At 44.4% G+C, this 15,543-nt stretch overlaps 3 protein-coding genes across 6 annotated transcripts; 1 reads left to right on the forward strand and 2 right to left on the reverse strand.

Moving 5' to 3' along the window:
• Positions 1-25: 25 nt before the first annotated feature.
• LOC110490647 (tRNA N6-adenosine threonylcarbamoyltransferase) lies at positions 26-4,225 on the reverse strand. Of its 2 annotated transcripts, none has more exons than XM_090201113.1 (12): positions 3,929-4,225; positions 3,311-3,430; positions 3,086-3,205; positions 2,810-2,985; positions 2,563-2,658; positions 2,240-2,289; positions 2,067-2,145; positions 1,830-1,895; positions 1,560-1,650; positions 1,324-1,399; positions 1,036-1,134; positions 26-760 (listed from the first exon to the last, which is right to left on the reverse strand). In XM_090201113.1, the coding sequence occupies exons 2-12, from the start codon at positions 3,423-3,425 to the stop codon at positions 721-723; spliced, it is 1,008 nt and encodes a 335-aa protein (XP_090057239.1). In that variant the 5' UTR covers positions 3,426-3,430; positions 3,929-4,225; the 3' UTR covers positions 26-720. The 2 variants fall into 2 exon arrangements, with proteins under 2 accessions (XP_090057239.1, XP_090057238.1); XM_090201112.1 differs by having other exon boundaries at positions 26-813.
• LOC110490648 (DNA repair nuclease APEX1) lies at positions 4,155-7,180 on the forward strand. Its single transcript, XM_036956973.2, has 5 exons — positions 4,155-4,288; positions 4,687-4,824; positions 4,961-5,127; positions 5,553-5,745; positions 5,861-7,180. The coding sequence occupies exons 2-5, from the start codon at positions 4,761-4,763 to the stop codon at positions 6,373-6,375; spliced, it is 939 nt and encodes a 312-aa protein (XP_036812868.1). The 5' UTR covers positions 4,155-4,288; positions 4,687-4,760; the 3' UTR covers positions 6,376-7,180.
• Positions 7,181-8,414: 1,234 nt separating this feature from the next.
• Positions 8,415-15,383, reverse strand: LOC110490635 (uncharacterized). Of its 3 annotated transcripts, XM_036945178.2 has the most exons (9): positions 14,995-15,383; positions 13,253-13,449; positions 12,376-12,474; positions 12,165-12,260; positions 11,925-12,035; positions 11,663-11,786; positions 10,461-11,562; positions 9,999-10,051; positions 8,415-9,851 (listed from the first exon to the last, which is right to left on the reverse strand). In XM_036945178.2, exons 1-9 carry the CDS (start codon positions 15,026-15,028, stop codon positions 8,623-8,625), a joined length of 3,045 nt encoding a protein of 1,014 aa, XP_036801073.2. In that variant the 5' UTR covers positions 15,029-15,383; the 3' UTR covers positions 8,415-8,622. The 3 variants fall into 3 exon arrangements, with proteins under 3 accessions (XP_036801073.2, XP_090057227.1, XP_090057228.1); XM_090201101.1 differs by lacking the exons at positions 12,165-12,260; positions 12,376-12,474; positions 13,253-13,449; positions 14,995-15,383 and having other exon boundaries at positions 11,663-11,716; positions 11,925-12,051; XM_090201102.1 differs by lacking the exons at positions 12,165-12,260; positions 12,376-12,474; positions 13,253-13,449; positions 14,995-15,383 and having other exon boundaries at positions 11,663-11,719; positions 11,925-12,051.
• Between the last annotated feature and the right edge of the window lie 160 nt (positions 15,384-15,543).

Below are 15,543 nucleotides of genomic sequence, written 5' to 3' on the forward strand. Positions count from 1 at the left end.
ATCCTCAAAAAAGGTACATTTCAGCTTTCAGTGTAAAGCAAATTTGTATTTAATGTTAAGCCAATATTGCCACCTGTCAATGATTTTAGAAGGAATGATTTAAATGGTTTGATAATTCAGATGTTTACAGTTGTAAGAAATCTAGCTACATTACAACGCATCACTGACTATCTCCGGAGGTACTAATTTTAATTGTATACACTTGTCAAAAAATATGGGCGCAATCAGAATGTTGACACGATCAGGACACGTTAACACCAGGTATAAACGTGGCTATATTGTGGACTAGGGGCTGGATTAAATCCATATCGCGGAAGATCTGCATTATACTGACATTTAAAGGCATAGTTCCCGCGTTCGCGGAGACTTCATTCACGGTAAACGCTGCATATGTTGGCTCAATCAGACATGACTTTAATGCGGATCTTCTGCGATACAGATTGAATCCAGCGATAGAGAAAGACAAAAAGATCAAAAGATAAAGGTGTTTTCTCCAAATGCGGGAACATTGCCTTTACATTTCAATCGCGCTGATTTTCTGCAGTCCGGATTTAATCTAGGCCTAAAATACTAATGAGTGTGGCTAAAAACTGTTGTGTTGAGGAGTTCAGAACAATAGAATATTTCTACATTCTTTCCCTCCATCATGACACAACACATACAATCCAGGTAAAGGGAAGATGGGTGGGTGCAAGTTGCAGCCTGTTGGGTAGTGAGCTGTCAATCTCTCCAGGTCACCTCCACTTCATCTGTTCTGTACCTGCCAACAACAATGTTTCTCTTGTCACTGGATGACAGCACAATATGGTAGACCTGTTGTCAAAAAATATCCAGTTAACATCTCAATACACTTTCGTAAAATAGACAAGAACTTCCTGTAACATTTTAGCTAAAATGTTTATGTAAAGGGAATCACTGTACAATAGAATGAAAGGGAATCATTGTACTGTACAATATAAATATGATAAATCATTGTACTGTACAATAGAATATAATGAAAGGGAATCATTTGAGTTGCAGATATAGTGGAATTACCTTTGAGTGATCCATGAGTCTGACAGCTCAGTTGTCTGACCGGATCGGAACATCTCCCAGCCAGCCTGTGCAATCATTGCTCCATTATCGATACAAAAGCTGTGACACAACGAAACAGAATATCACATTTTAATAACAGGATGCACAAAGTTAAAGTACATTGTGAAATTAGCATCAACATAAACCTGTTTACTTGTATTAGTTCATAAATAATAAAGGTAAGCATGGAATGTCTTAGATACACTTGTCAGATCCCTTGTATTGAAAACATAATATGTAGAACCTTACCTCTCATCTGTAGCAAAGAGCTTTGCACCCCTCTCCTTGCACATGACTCCCATCATCTCCTGCAGACGCAGATTACCTACAGAGCAAAACCGTCATCAGCATTCCTGAAGGGTTGTGTTTGAGTTGTGCCTGTCCATAATGAGATCAGACAGATTTACATGATATTACATCTTATGTGCTTTAATGAATTACATTGGAAAGCCCACAACCCCCACAATGAAGTACAATTGACTTACAGCCAACGCCTCCAACGATGAGCACTTCCTGGGAGCTGCAGTGAGCCATGGCCCTCTCTGTGATCTCCACCAGCATGGAAAACAGGGTCTCCTACAGGACACACAAGTAGTGAAGGATCATTACACAGTGGTGTGCTGTGACACCTCTCAGACTGTGAGTGATGCCACCATGTAGCTGCCATCATTCTGAAAGGGAAGGGTGTTGCCGTGCCGATGCAGGAAACAGGCTGACAACAATGCACTGGGGCAGTTTATTGCTTTTGTTCTGACCTGTAGGGAGAAGCACAGGTCTTCTGCTGTACACTGATTACATTTCAACATCTTCCCAGCTGCTTCCTGAAAGAAAAGGGACAAATATGAGCACATCAAACATGCCCCCCCCTTATTATAACCACAGTCCATCTAACAAATCACAAAAACCCTGTCTCTCCCCGACAATGCTATGCAACCCAATGCAATGCAACTCAATGCAGAACTTAATTCCCACTTAAAGGCTCTGCATCTTACCTCGATATAGGATAGAATCCCAGAGAATGACACGTCCATCCCCTTCACCGTGTATGGAAGCTCCACATACTGTGTACCTCTGACAAAACAAACACGAAATCAATAGTGTAAATATATACATATGAAAACATCTACTGGCCGACTGCAATTCCAAAGAAAACACATGTACTCACTTCTTGGCCATCTGCTCAATGTTGTACCCAGGGCTGGGATCATTGGAAATCTGAGTACAAACCATTTTGATTCATGAGAATGGTAAAACAATTTATACAAGGTATAGTCAGAGTCCACAATAAATCTTAAAGAGGAGAAAAAAGGATGTTGCTATCTCGCTTTAAAAACAAGATGCATGAAAAGAGGAGCAAATTGAAAATGATATTCAGCAACTCTTGTAAGACGATGGAAGTGTACATGTTTCAGCATGTAGCCTTTATAGGAGCATTACTTAGTCAGGTTTGTTTCAGTTTAGTCCCCTGAAGAGCCATGCAGAACTCACCTTTATCACCCTGGCAAACCTGTCCAGGCAGTTGCCCACTGCAATGTCGATGGTCTCACCAAATATCCTGTAGCGCCGCTCAGAGTATGCAATCACCTTCATGAGGAAACATTGCATTAGAGCACAACTAAACCCAGAAACCTCAGTTGAGACAGGTATGAGTGCTAACTAAGGGGAAACCCTAAGAACTCTCAAGTTGTGCGGGACATCCCAAGTCTGTCTTAGTATATATGTATGGGTGACTGACCTGTGTGTTACCCCCACTGACATAGAGCACAGTGGGGTTATTGGCTTGAGTGATGAGGCGGCCCATCTCAATGTGGCCAATACAGTGGTTGACACCCAGGAGAGGCTTCCCCCACAGCTGGGCCACTGTGCGCGCCACCAGAGCCACTGTCACCAAGGGGGCACCCATCCCTGGTCCTGGGGTAAATAATATAATGTTGGTGAAAACTGAATGGTACTACAGGTCAGGAAAGGCCATTTCAGCTTTATAGGAATCAGTGACATAGGAGTTCCTGACCCTTTGTGTATGCCACGCAATCAACGTCAGCAGGCTTCAGCCCTGCCTCCTCCAGCGCCTCCTTCAGAACTGTTAGGATGACACTGCGGTGATGTCTGGCTGTCTCACTAGGCAGGAACCCTGTGATGGAGAGTTAGTCTGTTACTGCAACTACACACATGAGCATTAGGACAAACGCAAGCCTTCAGTTGTCATTTGAGTCTACTTTGAATTCAACCAACTTGCCTTGACCAGGGGGTGTAATGTAGGTGCGTCTGGGGTTTGAGAGTACTTCCCCATCCCTCACAATGCCCACACCAATCTTGTTGGCACTACCCTCAAATCCAATCACTACAGTCATGACAGCTAGAGAGTTTGAGGGAGATGGAGAATTATAATGAATAACATTTTTTTTTTTTATAAAATAAAAACTTGAGCACATTGAAAGAATGTCATAGTTTTATTGGTCTTGTGTGCATCTGAAAAAAATATGTTCAGAGTGCGAGGACATTGCTACAAATACCAGAAACAGTTGCATACATCAGTTCATACAAGAATAAACAGTGCAATGTCAACGACTAAAAAGTACAAGTGTTATTTTATTTATTCTTCAAAAGCAATAGGAAAAGTAGAACATAAGCACTAGAATATAGATACCAAAAACAGTGTCATGTTTGGTTAAAACTATTAGAAGCATGATTAGTTAGCTAAACACTCGGGTTGCACACCAGGTGGCGATCTAGATCTACAATCAATTATTCAGTTCAAATGCCAAAAACGAAGGCACATTAAGAGCCAATTTCACGTGTTTTAAATGAAAAACATTATAATTTCAGATGAGAAAGCAAAAGGTTGAATACGAACCTTCCGGTTGCTGAGTATTTCGGGTTTCAGACAGTACTCTAGGCAGTGAGGACCCATAACAAGAGGTCGTTTGATGATTTCCTTACAGAATTGTATCTTTCAATGTATTGTATTAACCAAAACAATTGGAAGCTAATTGTAGACATTTAATGTTTGACGTAAACAAATACATAACATGCATAAAAAGCGGATACCTGGTGCGTTCACGGATTCAGGGGAAAATCACATCAGGCATAATATAGGGCAGCCTACACCACATGCGTGTGTGTGTGACCATGTTCCTCAAACCCCACTGCTTTGTTTTGGAGGAGTGACTGTGCGACTGTGACACGTTTGAATCCTTTGTTGTGAAAACGCAAAGTAAGAATACTTTGGGTTCTCTCTAGTTCAATTCTTAATTTGCAAAGAAGTAGTAGTAGCAGTATTAGTTGCATTCATTTTCTGCCAGATTGCTCGTGCACATTGCCCATTTATTCAGACTCGATCTTCATTCGACATGGATTGAGCCATAGGCCGCACATAAAGTTATGTATATGTCCTAGCTAACTAGCTTATTATCAAATATTTGCCTGTTTTTGCAGTAGTTACAGAATTGTTAAATGGATATGTGATACTGTAAACATCTTTATCACATATCTGGCGTACAAACTAGTAGCTATTGTGGCAGTAGCTGATGAGCTAAGCGTCGCTATTGTATTTGCTAAAGTGGCTGCTATAAATTAAGCTAATGACTAGATCATCTGTTTTTCTTTTCCCAGCGGCGACGCGTGTGTACTCGTGTGTGCGTGTTGTGTGTCTTCGGGGCGTGTGTGGGATAAGAACGAGTGAAAGTATGTCGAAAAGAGCGAAGAAAAATGAGCAGGAGGCTGGAGATGGTGACCATGACAACGGCACAGGTGAGACAATTGATGTGTCCTGTTTTTTGCGTATCTTACACTTAACTTGCATTATGTCTGAAGCAGAACAGAATACAAACAAAAATACTGTTACACCAGTCTCATTACCCCTCCTGTTTTCTCTGTCACCTTACAGCTCCCGCTGCCAAGAAAGGAAAGAAGGTCAAGGAACCAGAGGCTCCCATTCTGTACAGTGACCCTCCTGATAAGATGAACAGCAAAGATGGTCGTGCTGCTAATATGAAGATCACCTCCTGGAATGTGGATGGGCTCAGAGCTTGGGTCAAGAAGAAGGGCCTTGATGTGAGTTTGGGAACCACAGAGTCCAAAGCTGCAATACGACTTGGCATTGAGCTATAAAACAAGCCCCTTACCAACAATGCTGTTTTAAAAGTATAAGGGTTAGGGTTAATAAATAAAAATAACAAGTAGTTAAAGAGCAGCAGTAAACAACAATAGCGAGACTATATACAGGGGTACTGGTACAGAGTCAATGTGCAGAGGCACCGGTTAGTTGAGCTATAGTGCATAGAATTGTTAACTACACGTGAAATAAGTCCACACACTAGTTATGCAATGCATGAGATTTAAACGTTGAGTGCGTATGAACTTCTGTTAAATACTATTGTCTGGTTCATTAATCTGCACAGTGGCTGCACCTTTTAAACACTGATAAATGGCAGTGCAATGTGAAGGAGCTGACTGGTTATTTTCCCCCTCTTGCCCAGTGGGTGCGTGACGAGGCCCCAGATGTGCTGTGCCTGCAGGAGACGAAGTGCGCTGAGAAGTCCCTTCCTGATGAAATCACCTCCATGCCTGAGTTCCCCCACAAGTACTGGGCTGGCTCTGATGAGAAGGAGGGCTATAGCGGGGTAGCTATGCTGTGCAAGACTGAGCCCCTCAAAGTTACCTATGGCATAGGTGAGTGAATGGCTGATCCTGGTTACTCTAGTTGGCTGTGAGTGTCTTCTCTTTACCCATTGACTGTTCTCTCCAGGTGTCCTAGTTAACCTGCCTATCCCTAATCTGTCTGCAGGTAAAGAGGAGCATGATAAGGAGGGCCGTGTTATCACTGCTGAGTTCCCCACCTTCTTCCTGGTCACCGCCTACGTGCCCAACTCTGGCCGAGGCCTGGTGCGCCTGGACTATCGCAAGACCTGGGACGTGGAGTTCAAGGCCTACCTGAGCGACCTGGACAAGCGCAAGCCCCTGGTGCTGTGTGGCGATCTGAACGTGGCCCACGAGGAGATCGACCTGAAGAACTCCAAAGGCAATAAAAAAAACGCAGGCTTCACAGCAGAGGAGCGCGAGGGCTTCAATCAGCTGCTGGCTGCAGGCTTCACCGACAGCTTCCGCGAGCTGTACCCCGAGCAGGCCAATGCGTACACCTTCTGGACCTACATGATGAACTCTCGCTCTAAGAACGTAGGCTGGCGTCTGGACTACTTTGTGCTGTCCTCTGCTCTACTGCCAGGCCTTTGTGATAGCAAGATCCGCAACCAAGCTATGGGCAGTGACCACTGCCCCATCACTCTGCACATGGTTGTGTAGATCAGTCTGGCCAAAGTGCTGGATCAATTGTTTCCCAGTTCAATAGTTTTGGCAGTGTGGCCATGCATTGTTTTCTCATGTTAAATGTGACCTAGGTGGCGGACCTCAGATGAAGTCATGGCATTCCCAACTACTGAAACTAATCTGTATGCCGGTGTGCACACTCAACATGAGTGAAACATCAGAACCTGGAAACACGTTTCTACTGAAACTGGGATTCTCAAGAGTTTACGTAACCCTCAAATCTTAAATTGTATAAACTACCGTAGTCACAATTGTCCTGTCACCCATTTGAAGTGACTATTCAACACTGCTTTACTTTCCCACCCACACAATGCACTCCTAAGTGACATCTGGTAACATACGGCATAATCCCTGCAAGTCCTCTGAGGCAGTGTTCTTTAAACATGTGAAACTGATGTTGGTGCTCAATAACTGCTAGTCTGTCATTGAAACATTGCTCCTTTGAAGGGAATGTGAGTCCTATTTTGTTAATTAATATTATATATAATGGTAATGAAGTCATTACCATTGAGTGAATATTGATAAATTAAATCATGGTACAGATTTATTAGCATGCAAACATTCAGACCCAGATTGATGGCCAGTATTAAGATTGTCAAATGGTTCAACCTCTAGAGCTGATATGAGACCAATGTCAGTGGTATCTCACCCCTTACTGCCAATGTCCGGAGCAAAGTTTCTAAGACATGCCTGTTTTGTATTAAAAAAAAATCCCAAACCATAGCTTGAGTTTATAGATGGTAAATATACCCATGCATCTAATAAAGTTTAGTTTTAAGTATGCTTGAGTTTCCTTTCTATTAGGTTAAGTTGAGGTTTTCATTACAAAAGACAGTAACATTTTTTGTATTGTTCATTGAAGTCTCTTCATTACTCATTTGAGCTACAACTCTATGAAAATACAATGTACTATACACATAAAATGCATTTTAGCAGACGGACACGAGGCACAATTCTTTTAGTACTTCTACATTGTGATAAACAACCAAAAACAACATTTTGTCCGGGATTAATTGCAGCCAGGGCTCTACAGATTAAATCCAGGCCAAAGTTGTGTCACGAGTGATTCAGCTCACAGAAGAGCTGTATGTGCCTTGATGAGTAACAATGACAGTAGTTCAGCTGAGGAAAGCTAGAAAGAATTCAAATGCATTTCATGAATCTATAGATTAGGAATTACCACTAATATACTGAACAAAAATATAAATGTGTAATCATGTGCTGAAATAAAAAATCCCAGGTATGTTTCATACTCACAAAAAGCTTATTTCTCTCAATTTTCATGCACAAAAATGTTTGTCTGTGTTAGGGAGCATTTCTACCTTGCCAAAATAGTACATCCACCTGACAGGTGTGACATATCAAGAAGCTGATTAAACAGCATGATCATTATTTAACTAGGCAAGTCAGTTAAGACCAAATTCTTATTTTACAATGATAGCCAAACTCCCCTAACCCAGAAGACGCTGGCCCAATTGTCCTCCACCTTATGGGACTCCCGATCACGGCCGGTTGTGATACAGCCTGGGATCGAATCAGGGTCTGTAGTGACGCCTCTAGCACTGATATGCAATGCCTTAGACCGCTGTGCCACTCGGGAGCCCAAGGATCTGATGGGAGATCACAGGTGCACCTTGTGCTGGGGACCATAAAAGGCCACTTTAAAATGTGCAGTTTTGTCACAACACAATGCCACAGATGAAGCGTCAAGTTTTGAGGGAACGTGCAATTGGTATGCTGACTGCAGGAATGCCCACCAGAGCTGTTGGCAGAGTTGTTGGCGGTCTCACAACCGCAGACCACGCCAGCCCAGGACCTCCACATCCAGCTTCTTCACCTGCGGGATCATTTGAGACCAGCCACCCAGACAGCTGATGAAATGGAGGAGTATTTCTGTCTGTAATAAAGCCCTTTTGAGAGGATAAACTCATTCTGACTGGCTGGTTCTGGCTCCCCAGTGGGTGGTCCTAAGCCTTCCCAGGCCCACCCCTGCCCAGTCATGTGAAATCCATAGATTAGGGCCTAATTAATTTATTTCAATGGACTGATTTCCTTATATGAACTGTAACTCAGTAAAATCTTTGAATTTGTTGCATATTGAATTTATATTATTATTCCGTATTTATATTTTAACACTCCTGGTTGTCTGCAGTCGACAGCTAACTCACCATGGCATTCTACCAAATCATTTGACTGAAATCTGGACAGAGACACAATCATGCCTCAGTAAATCTTGGTGGCATGAGTCTGCTGGTGCATCTTGAGGTGATATGACTGTTTGAATCCTTTGCCACACTCTGAACACAGGTAGGGTTTCTCTCCTGTGTGGGTTCTCAGGTGTCTCTTCAGACGGTTGGCGCTGAGAAAGCTCTTGTCACAATGGGTGCAGGAGTAAGGCCGTACCCCTGTGTGGTAGCGCAGGTGAATGGTCAGGTAGCAGGACTGGGTGAACTGCTTCCCGCAGTGGGAGCACTGGAACGGCTTGTGGCCCGTGTGGAAGCGCTCATGCTTTAGAAGCTCCGCATGGGAGAAAAACCCTTTGCCACAATCGGAGCACAGGAACGGTCTCTCCCCCGAGTGGGTTAGCTCGTGCCTGGTCAGTGTGGCCTTGTACACAAAGGTCTTGTCGCACTGCGAGCAGCTGAACACGTTCTCCCTGGTGTGGCAGCGTTCGTGTTTCTTCATGTTCCTCTCTCTCTTGAAGCTCTTCCCACAGAATGAGCACATGAAAGGCATTTCTTCAGAGTGGATCTTCATGTGACTTACCAGCCCTCCCTTGTAGAGGAAACCCTTTCCACACTGCTTGCACTGGTGTGGCCTCTCTTTCAGGTGGGTGCGCTGGTGTGCGGTCAGAGCAGCCTTGTAGGCAAAGTTCTTGCCACAGCTGCAGACATGCAACCTCTCCTCTTGGTGTGTGAGCAGGTGCCTGTTAAGGTACGTACTACTGCTGAATCCCAAGTCACACCTTGGGCATTTGTAAGAGAGCTCAGCCTCGGTGGCGTTCTCCGTGTGAGTCCGGAGGTGTCTGACCAGCGCAGACTTCCAGGAGAACCGCCGGTCGCATTCCGAACACCGATACACACCGTTCTCCATGTGGTTCTTCTTGTGCTCTGTGTACGCTGACAAGGACTTGAAGTTCTGCCCACAGATCAGACAGTCATGCTTGCGCCCATCCTTGTGTGTCTGTCCGTGCCTCTCCAGTGACTGCTTGAAGGAGAAGCGGCGTCCGCACTGAGGGCACACGTATGGGCGCTCGCCGGTGTGGACGCGCCGATGGTATTTCAGTAAGGACTGAAACTTGTAGCTGCTGTTACAGTCTGGGCAATCATAGTGTCCCGCTTGGCCTGTTTGGTGCGGAGCAGACGGAGCGTCTTCCTGCGCTTCCCCCGAGTGGTTCGTCTCAATGTGCTGCTGGACGGACGCCTCGTCTGAGTTGATGAATGGACACCACCCTGAAGGACCAACAAAGTATAAATGAAAACCTGATGGATTCAATAAGGGCAGGATACAAACAATTGTTTAAGCAATGTATGTAGGTAACCACTCAACAGACCAAACAATTACACACTTATGCAAAACTAATAAGGTAATACAAGCACCTGTATCTCCTTCCTTTGTTGAGACCACTGGTGAGCCATAGGAGTGTTCCTCACTGTTGAAGATAAACAGGTAGAGGGCAATTCCACGGTAACAGAGTGACACAGACTCAGATTTTTCACTTTAAAATGTATGTCAAACAAACACCAATGATTGCGAAGTTAAACAAACCATACAACTATGCACAAGGACAACATTGAACAATTTCCACAGAGAATTGTACAAGGATACATTTACTTGAAAAACAGTAGTTTGGTAACAGAATGACAGTTTGTGCTGTCTGTTAATAAACTAAATGTTTTGTTTGACATACATTTTAAAGTAAAAACATCGGAGTCTCAGTGTCACTCTGTTACCGTGGAATTGCCCGCCTAGACCATTAATGCCATGAGATGACAGTTGAGTTCACTTAAAATACCAAACTTGTTATTTAACCTTAAAATGTCTGCATCGATCTACTTTACCTCTTAAAATGCAATGGTCTGAAACCCTGGGGGTTCATCAAGCTTCCATCCGTCCTCTTTGGGGTGGCGACCTTTCCCTTGAGCTTCTGCAGGTTCACCATCTGCACCTTCAAGGTCGGTTTTGTTTTCCTACCACTGGTACGGACCTTGACAAGTGTTACAACCTTTTCCAGAAGTCCAGGCACCAACACTGCAGGCTCAGATGAAGTGGACTGACCCGCTCCTTCCTGTGGATTGTGACAGGATTTCCCTCCATCCTCCAACACCGGGTCTGTTTCAGGGGGTTCAATAGCCACCTCTCCTACAATCTCTTTAATCCCTATATCCTCTTTCTCAGACTTCAGGCTTTTTGTAAGTTCCTGCGTTTTGACCTCAGTGCCCTCTGTGTGAGCCTTCAGGTGTCTCACCATGGCCGACGCCCAGTTGAACTTCCTGTGGCACTGTGAGCACTGGTAAGCGCCTTGCTCCATATGGCTCTTCTTGTGCTCTGTGCGGGCTGACAAGGACTGAAAGGTCTCCCCACAGATTAAACAGTCGTAAACGCGCCCATCCTTATGTGTCTGTTTGTGCCTGTCCAGAGACTGCCTGAAGGAGAAACACCGTCCACACAGATGGCACACATACGGGCGCTCTCCTGTATGGATGACCTGATGAGCTATTAGTGCAGAGGCAAACTTGAAGCTCTTTTCACAGACAGAGCAGATGTGGGGCCCAGAGGATGTTTGGTGATGGGAGGATGCTGGGTCATTCTCAGCTTCTTCTAGATGTGAGTTGCTCTCCAAGTCCCCCTCTTCATGGTCCTCCATCACTTTCTCCTCTTCCTCCACTTCTTCAGCGGGCGTTTCTTTAGGCTCTTCTTCCTTGTCCTCCATGGTCTGTCCTTCGTCATCGTTCCCATCCTCCACCTCCTCCTGACTCAAACCTAATTCAACCTCTTCATAATCAGTCAGAGTTACAATTTCCACATCGAAGTCATCCACAAACTCCTCCAAGGGTTCTGACTGGTTGTCACAGGTGGTCTGCTCAGTGCTGATCATGGTTCTACTGTGTGGCGGGATGGAGAGAGAGGACAGGATGAAGTCGCCCATGGCGCAGGGGGGTACTGTTCAAAGAGAGGATGCTACAATTAAAGTCAATCCATTTGGATGAATGCCATGTTCAGTTTTAAAACTGCACGGATACATTTGCTACGTGTCACCCACCATGTTGCTCCAAATGTCCAAGACGTTTATGGTGCTGGAGAAGACTCTTCAGATCTGCTGGATGAGATATAACATGGGCACAATCATCCAAGACTGAGGGGGCAGTACCGAGCCATGCCATTGTCTGGGGGATAGATCAAATAATAGATATGTATCTACTGAATATTCCACTTCACATGGTTCCTTGCACAGTTGAATTAATCTGGTACTGCACAATGATTATTAAACAGTAGGTGTGAATAGAAGGTATTCTTTCCCTCACCTGTGCGAGGTCAGGGGTCGGTAACAGTTGAACCAATCTGGACAGGAACTCCCACAGTAGAGTCTGCAGCTCGATGTCATATTGTGGTCCATACTCCACTGGGAATATCTCCTGAGGGACACAGATGAGGAAGAAAACCCCTCCACATGATTTAATATACAGGTAAATGCAATGCAAAACACTTTACTTCATTGACCTGTAAATCCAATGCAAGAGGACATGTGTTCTGTGAAGTCTCACTGTGAAAAAATGCTCTCTCTCATCAGGGTCTTTAAGCAGGGTCTGGACCAGCTCCAGAAAATGAGTCTCTGACGACTCCACCTCTGTGTCACTTACCTGTAGGATACATCAAACAAGGACACATTTGTCCAACATACAGTGTATCTATAGCAGTGCATTTCACTCCAGTCTACTCCTCCAGGAAGAAGGTATTCATTGACGATCAACTTACATCATTACTGAAGTGGGTAAGTGGTTGAATCGTGTACAGCTGGGTTAAGATGACCTGAGGTTCTACAGGATGCTCACTGCGACACAACTCCAGAATGTGCTGCAATAACACATACCCCATGCACCGTTATTCATTAGTTATATATAGTTATGGTACGTCAGACTGTTACCATGGTCACCCCATGGCTTTTCAGTCTGAAAAAGTCACCCTAAAAAAATATGCAGTAGTCTCTACAAGCCAGAATGTTGAATAAAATGACATTTACACTCAATTTACCGGTTGTCCGTGCTGTTGTCCTTTTGGCAGTAGAAAATAAAGATAATATTTCCACGGTTTGTATTTTCTATCTCCTGACGCATTGCACATGATGCACAATATGCAAACAATAGCCGAACGTAACCAAACGTTGTCGACCGAGGCACGTCCACTTCGCAATCAGCTGGAAGCGCATGTGATATACTACAAATGAAAAGTTGTCAACGTTTGGTCACGCTTGGCCATTGTTTAGATATTGTGCACGTGTTTACGTCCCATGCATCAGTATTGAAAACGTATACGGAGAACTGAAAGTCGGGCTAATAACACCTCCCTGTGGATATTTTCTCACCGATGACCTCCGACATAAGGATAAAAATCAGCAGACAACAGGTAAAGTTTGTCTAAATGAAGTTTATTCAACATTCTGACTTGTAAAAGGACTGTTTTAAAATGATTGTGCCTACACGAAACTACATCTTCCACTCTCGGACTCTAAAAGGACTGTTTTGAAATGAGTGTGTCTACACGAAACTACATCTTCCACTCTCGGATTCTCAAAGGAATACACAAGGGCTCTATCTATGCCTCTACACTCACTCATTAGGGTTGTAACACTCACCCTTGCTCGCAATCCCAAAATAAGTTGGGCCCTGTGCCTATAGATCAGCAACTCAGGGACCATCTCTGTCACCAGGGAGACAAACTCTGCCAGCATTGCATAATTCATGGCATCTCGCTGTTGCACCACCTGCCATATGGACGCGGACATAAGCTGAATGGGTGGAACCAAGAGGCAGAGGGAGAGGAGAGGGAGACCTAAAACAGCATGGGAAAATGAATAATAAGGGTGCAATCAGAACGTCAAACGCATACACTGTATATACAAAAGTATGTGGACACTCCTTCAAATTAGTGGATTTGGGTATTTCAGCTAAACCAGTTGCTGACTGATGTATAAAATCTAGCACACAGCCATGCAATCTTCATAGACAAACATTTTCAGTAGAATAGCCTTACTGAAAAGCTCAGTGACTTTCAACGTGGCACCGTCATAGGATGGCAATATTCCAACAAGTCAGTTCGTCAAATTTCTGCCCTGCTAGAGCTACCCCAGTCAACTGTAAGTGTTGTTATTGTGAATTGGAAACTCTAGGAGCAACAACAGCTCAGCTGCAAAGTGGTAGGCCACACAAGCTCACAGAACGAGACCGTTGAGTGCTGAAGCGCGTAGCTCATACAATTTGTCGGTCCTCGGTTGCAACACTCAATAGAGTTCCAAACTGCCCCTGGAAGCAATGTCAGCACAAGAGCTGTTTGTCGGGAGCTTCGTGAAATGGGTTTCCATGGCCGAGCAGCCACACACAAGCCTAAGGTCACCATGTGCAATGCCAAGCTTCAGCTGGAGTGGTGTAACGCTTGCCGCCATTGGACTCTGGAGCGTTCTCTGGAATGATGAATCACGCTTCACCATCTGGTAGTCCAACGACGAATCTGGGTTTGGCGGAGTCCAGGAGAACACTACCTGTCCGAATGCATAGAGCCAACTATAAAGTTTGGTGGAGGAGGAATAATGATCTGGGGTTGTTTTTCATGGTTCACGCTAGGCCCCTTAGCTCCAGTGAAGGGATTCTGTCCTTTAAACTTTGTGGCAAAAGTTTGGGGAAGGACCTTTCCTGTTTCAGCATGACAATGCCGAGATCGGTCTGTAAAGAACTTGACTAGCCTGCACTGAGCCCTGACCTCAACGAACACCTCTGGGATGAATTGGAACGCCGACTGTGAGCCAGGCCTAATCGCCCAACATCAGTGCCCAACCTCACTAATGCTCTTGTGGCCGAATGGAAGCCAGTCCCCGCAGACATTTTCCAACATCTAGTGGAAAGTCTTCACAGGATATCTAGTGGAGGCTGTTGTTATAGCAGCAAAAGGGGGACCAACCCCATATTAATGCCCATGACTTTTCAATGTTCCACGAGCAGGTGTCCACAAACTTTGTCATGTGTTGTACCTTCATTGGCTTGGAAAGAGTATTTCAAAAGAACATTGTAAACAATTTTAAAATCAATCTGCAACATATCTAGTGCATTATCTGAAATGGTTAAATAACGTTTCACAACAGTCTTGTCTTGAATGTAGCTTATGCATCTTAATTATGGGTACTGGGGCATATTCAGTGGAGCAAATGTTCATAATTGTTGTAGAAATACGTGAGTACTGCTTGTGTCCTGTGGACTTCATTTTTGACTGCAAACAGGCTGTGAACATTGTGTCTTGCCGAACATACCCCAACATAACTCAAGTAGCAAATAGTATATGCAGCGGCTGGCATATTTGCATGGTCATTTATTAGATACAGCCTACCTGCATTGTCCGCTGCCGAAAATTCCGAGTCCATTTTGTCGCGTGGGCCAAATGCTGACTGTTGTTACAAAAGTTAGATGGAGGATCCCGTTAGACGACGGGATTTAATGCATCGGTTCCTTCCTGAACGCTACAGATTGTAGCAAATAATGTTGTGAACACTACGTTTGCTTTGCCTACGAATGTTTTACTAATAGTAAACCAGTTAATAACATGCTTGTAGCCACGAACGACAAGCAATCCGGAAGTGATCCTGGAATTACTGCGCGTCACAAAGGACCTGTCATCGGAAATGCATCGGATAGTTCACCTAGGAATGATTTAACCGGCATCCAACAGATCTTCTGCACAAAGCTACCCAAAGCCTATTGTTTTCACCACATGCGCCTAACCTGTACCCCCCGCCCAATTGATTTCATTTTAATTACTGGTATGTGTGTCAGAGAGACAGAGGGCTACAATGTGGAACAAAATGTATTGTGCTGGGAACTGTAAAGACAAGGAGACAAGTTGGCATCCACCTAAGGCTGGTTCATTACCGTAATTTTA

This window comes from Oncorhynchus mykiss, chromosome 15, assembly GCF_057628025.1.
Source record: "Oncorhynchus mykiss isolate SJ-2025 chromosome 15, ASM5762802v1, whole genome shotgun sequence".
Lineage (NCBI taxonomy): Eukaryota > Metazoa > Chordata > Actinopteri > Salmoniformes > Salmonidae > Oncorhynchus > Oncorhynchus mykiss.

Bases quoted from the DNA above. Each gene is read 5' to 3' on its own strand.
- LOC110490647 (XM_090201112.1), bottom strand. From the start codon at position 3,425: ATGACTGTAGTGATTGGATTTGAGGGTAGTGCCAACAAGATTGGTGTG. The intron at 2,290-2,562 runs GTGAGTTCTGCA...GTTTGTACTCAG, and splicing joins GGTTTGCCAGGGTGATAAAG to ATTTCCAATGATCCCAGCCC. The intron at 1,651-1,829 runs GTCAGAACAAAA...TGTGTCCTGTAG, and splicing joins ACCTGTGCTTCTCCCTACAG to GAGACCCTGTTTTCCATGCT.
- LOC110490648 (XM_036956973.2), top strand. From the start codon at position 4,761: ATGTCGAAAAGAGCGAAGAAAAATGAGCAGGAGGCTGGAGATGGTGAC. The intron at 4,825-4,960 runs GTGAGACAATTG...GTCACCTTACAG, and splicing joins TGACCATGACAACGGCACAG to CTCCCGCTGCCAAGAAAGGA. The intron at 5,128-5,552 runs GTGAGTTTGGGA...CCTCTTGCCCAG, and splicing joins TCAAGAAGAAGGGCCTTGAT to TGGGTGCGTGACGAGGCCCC.
- LOC110490635 (XM_036945178.2), bottom strand. From the start codon at position 15,028: ATGGACTCGGAATTTTCGGCAGCGGACAATGCAG. The intron at 11,563-11,662 runs GTGGGTGACACG...CTCTTTGAACAG, and splicing joins TGGACATTTGGAGCAACATG to TACCCCCCTGCGCCATGGGC. The intron at 10,052-10,460 runs GTAAAGTAGATC...TATCTTCAACAG, and splicing joins AGACCATTGCATTTTAAGAG to TGAGGAACACTCCTATGGCT.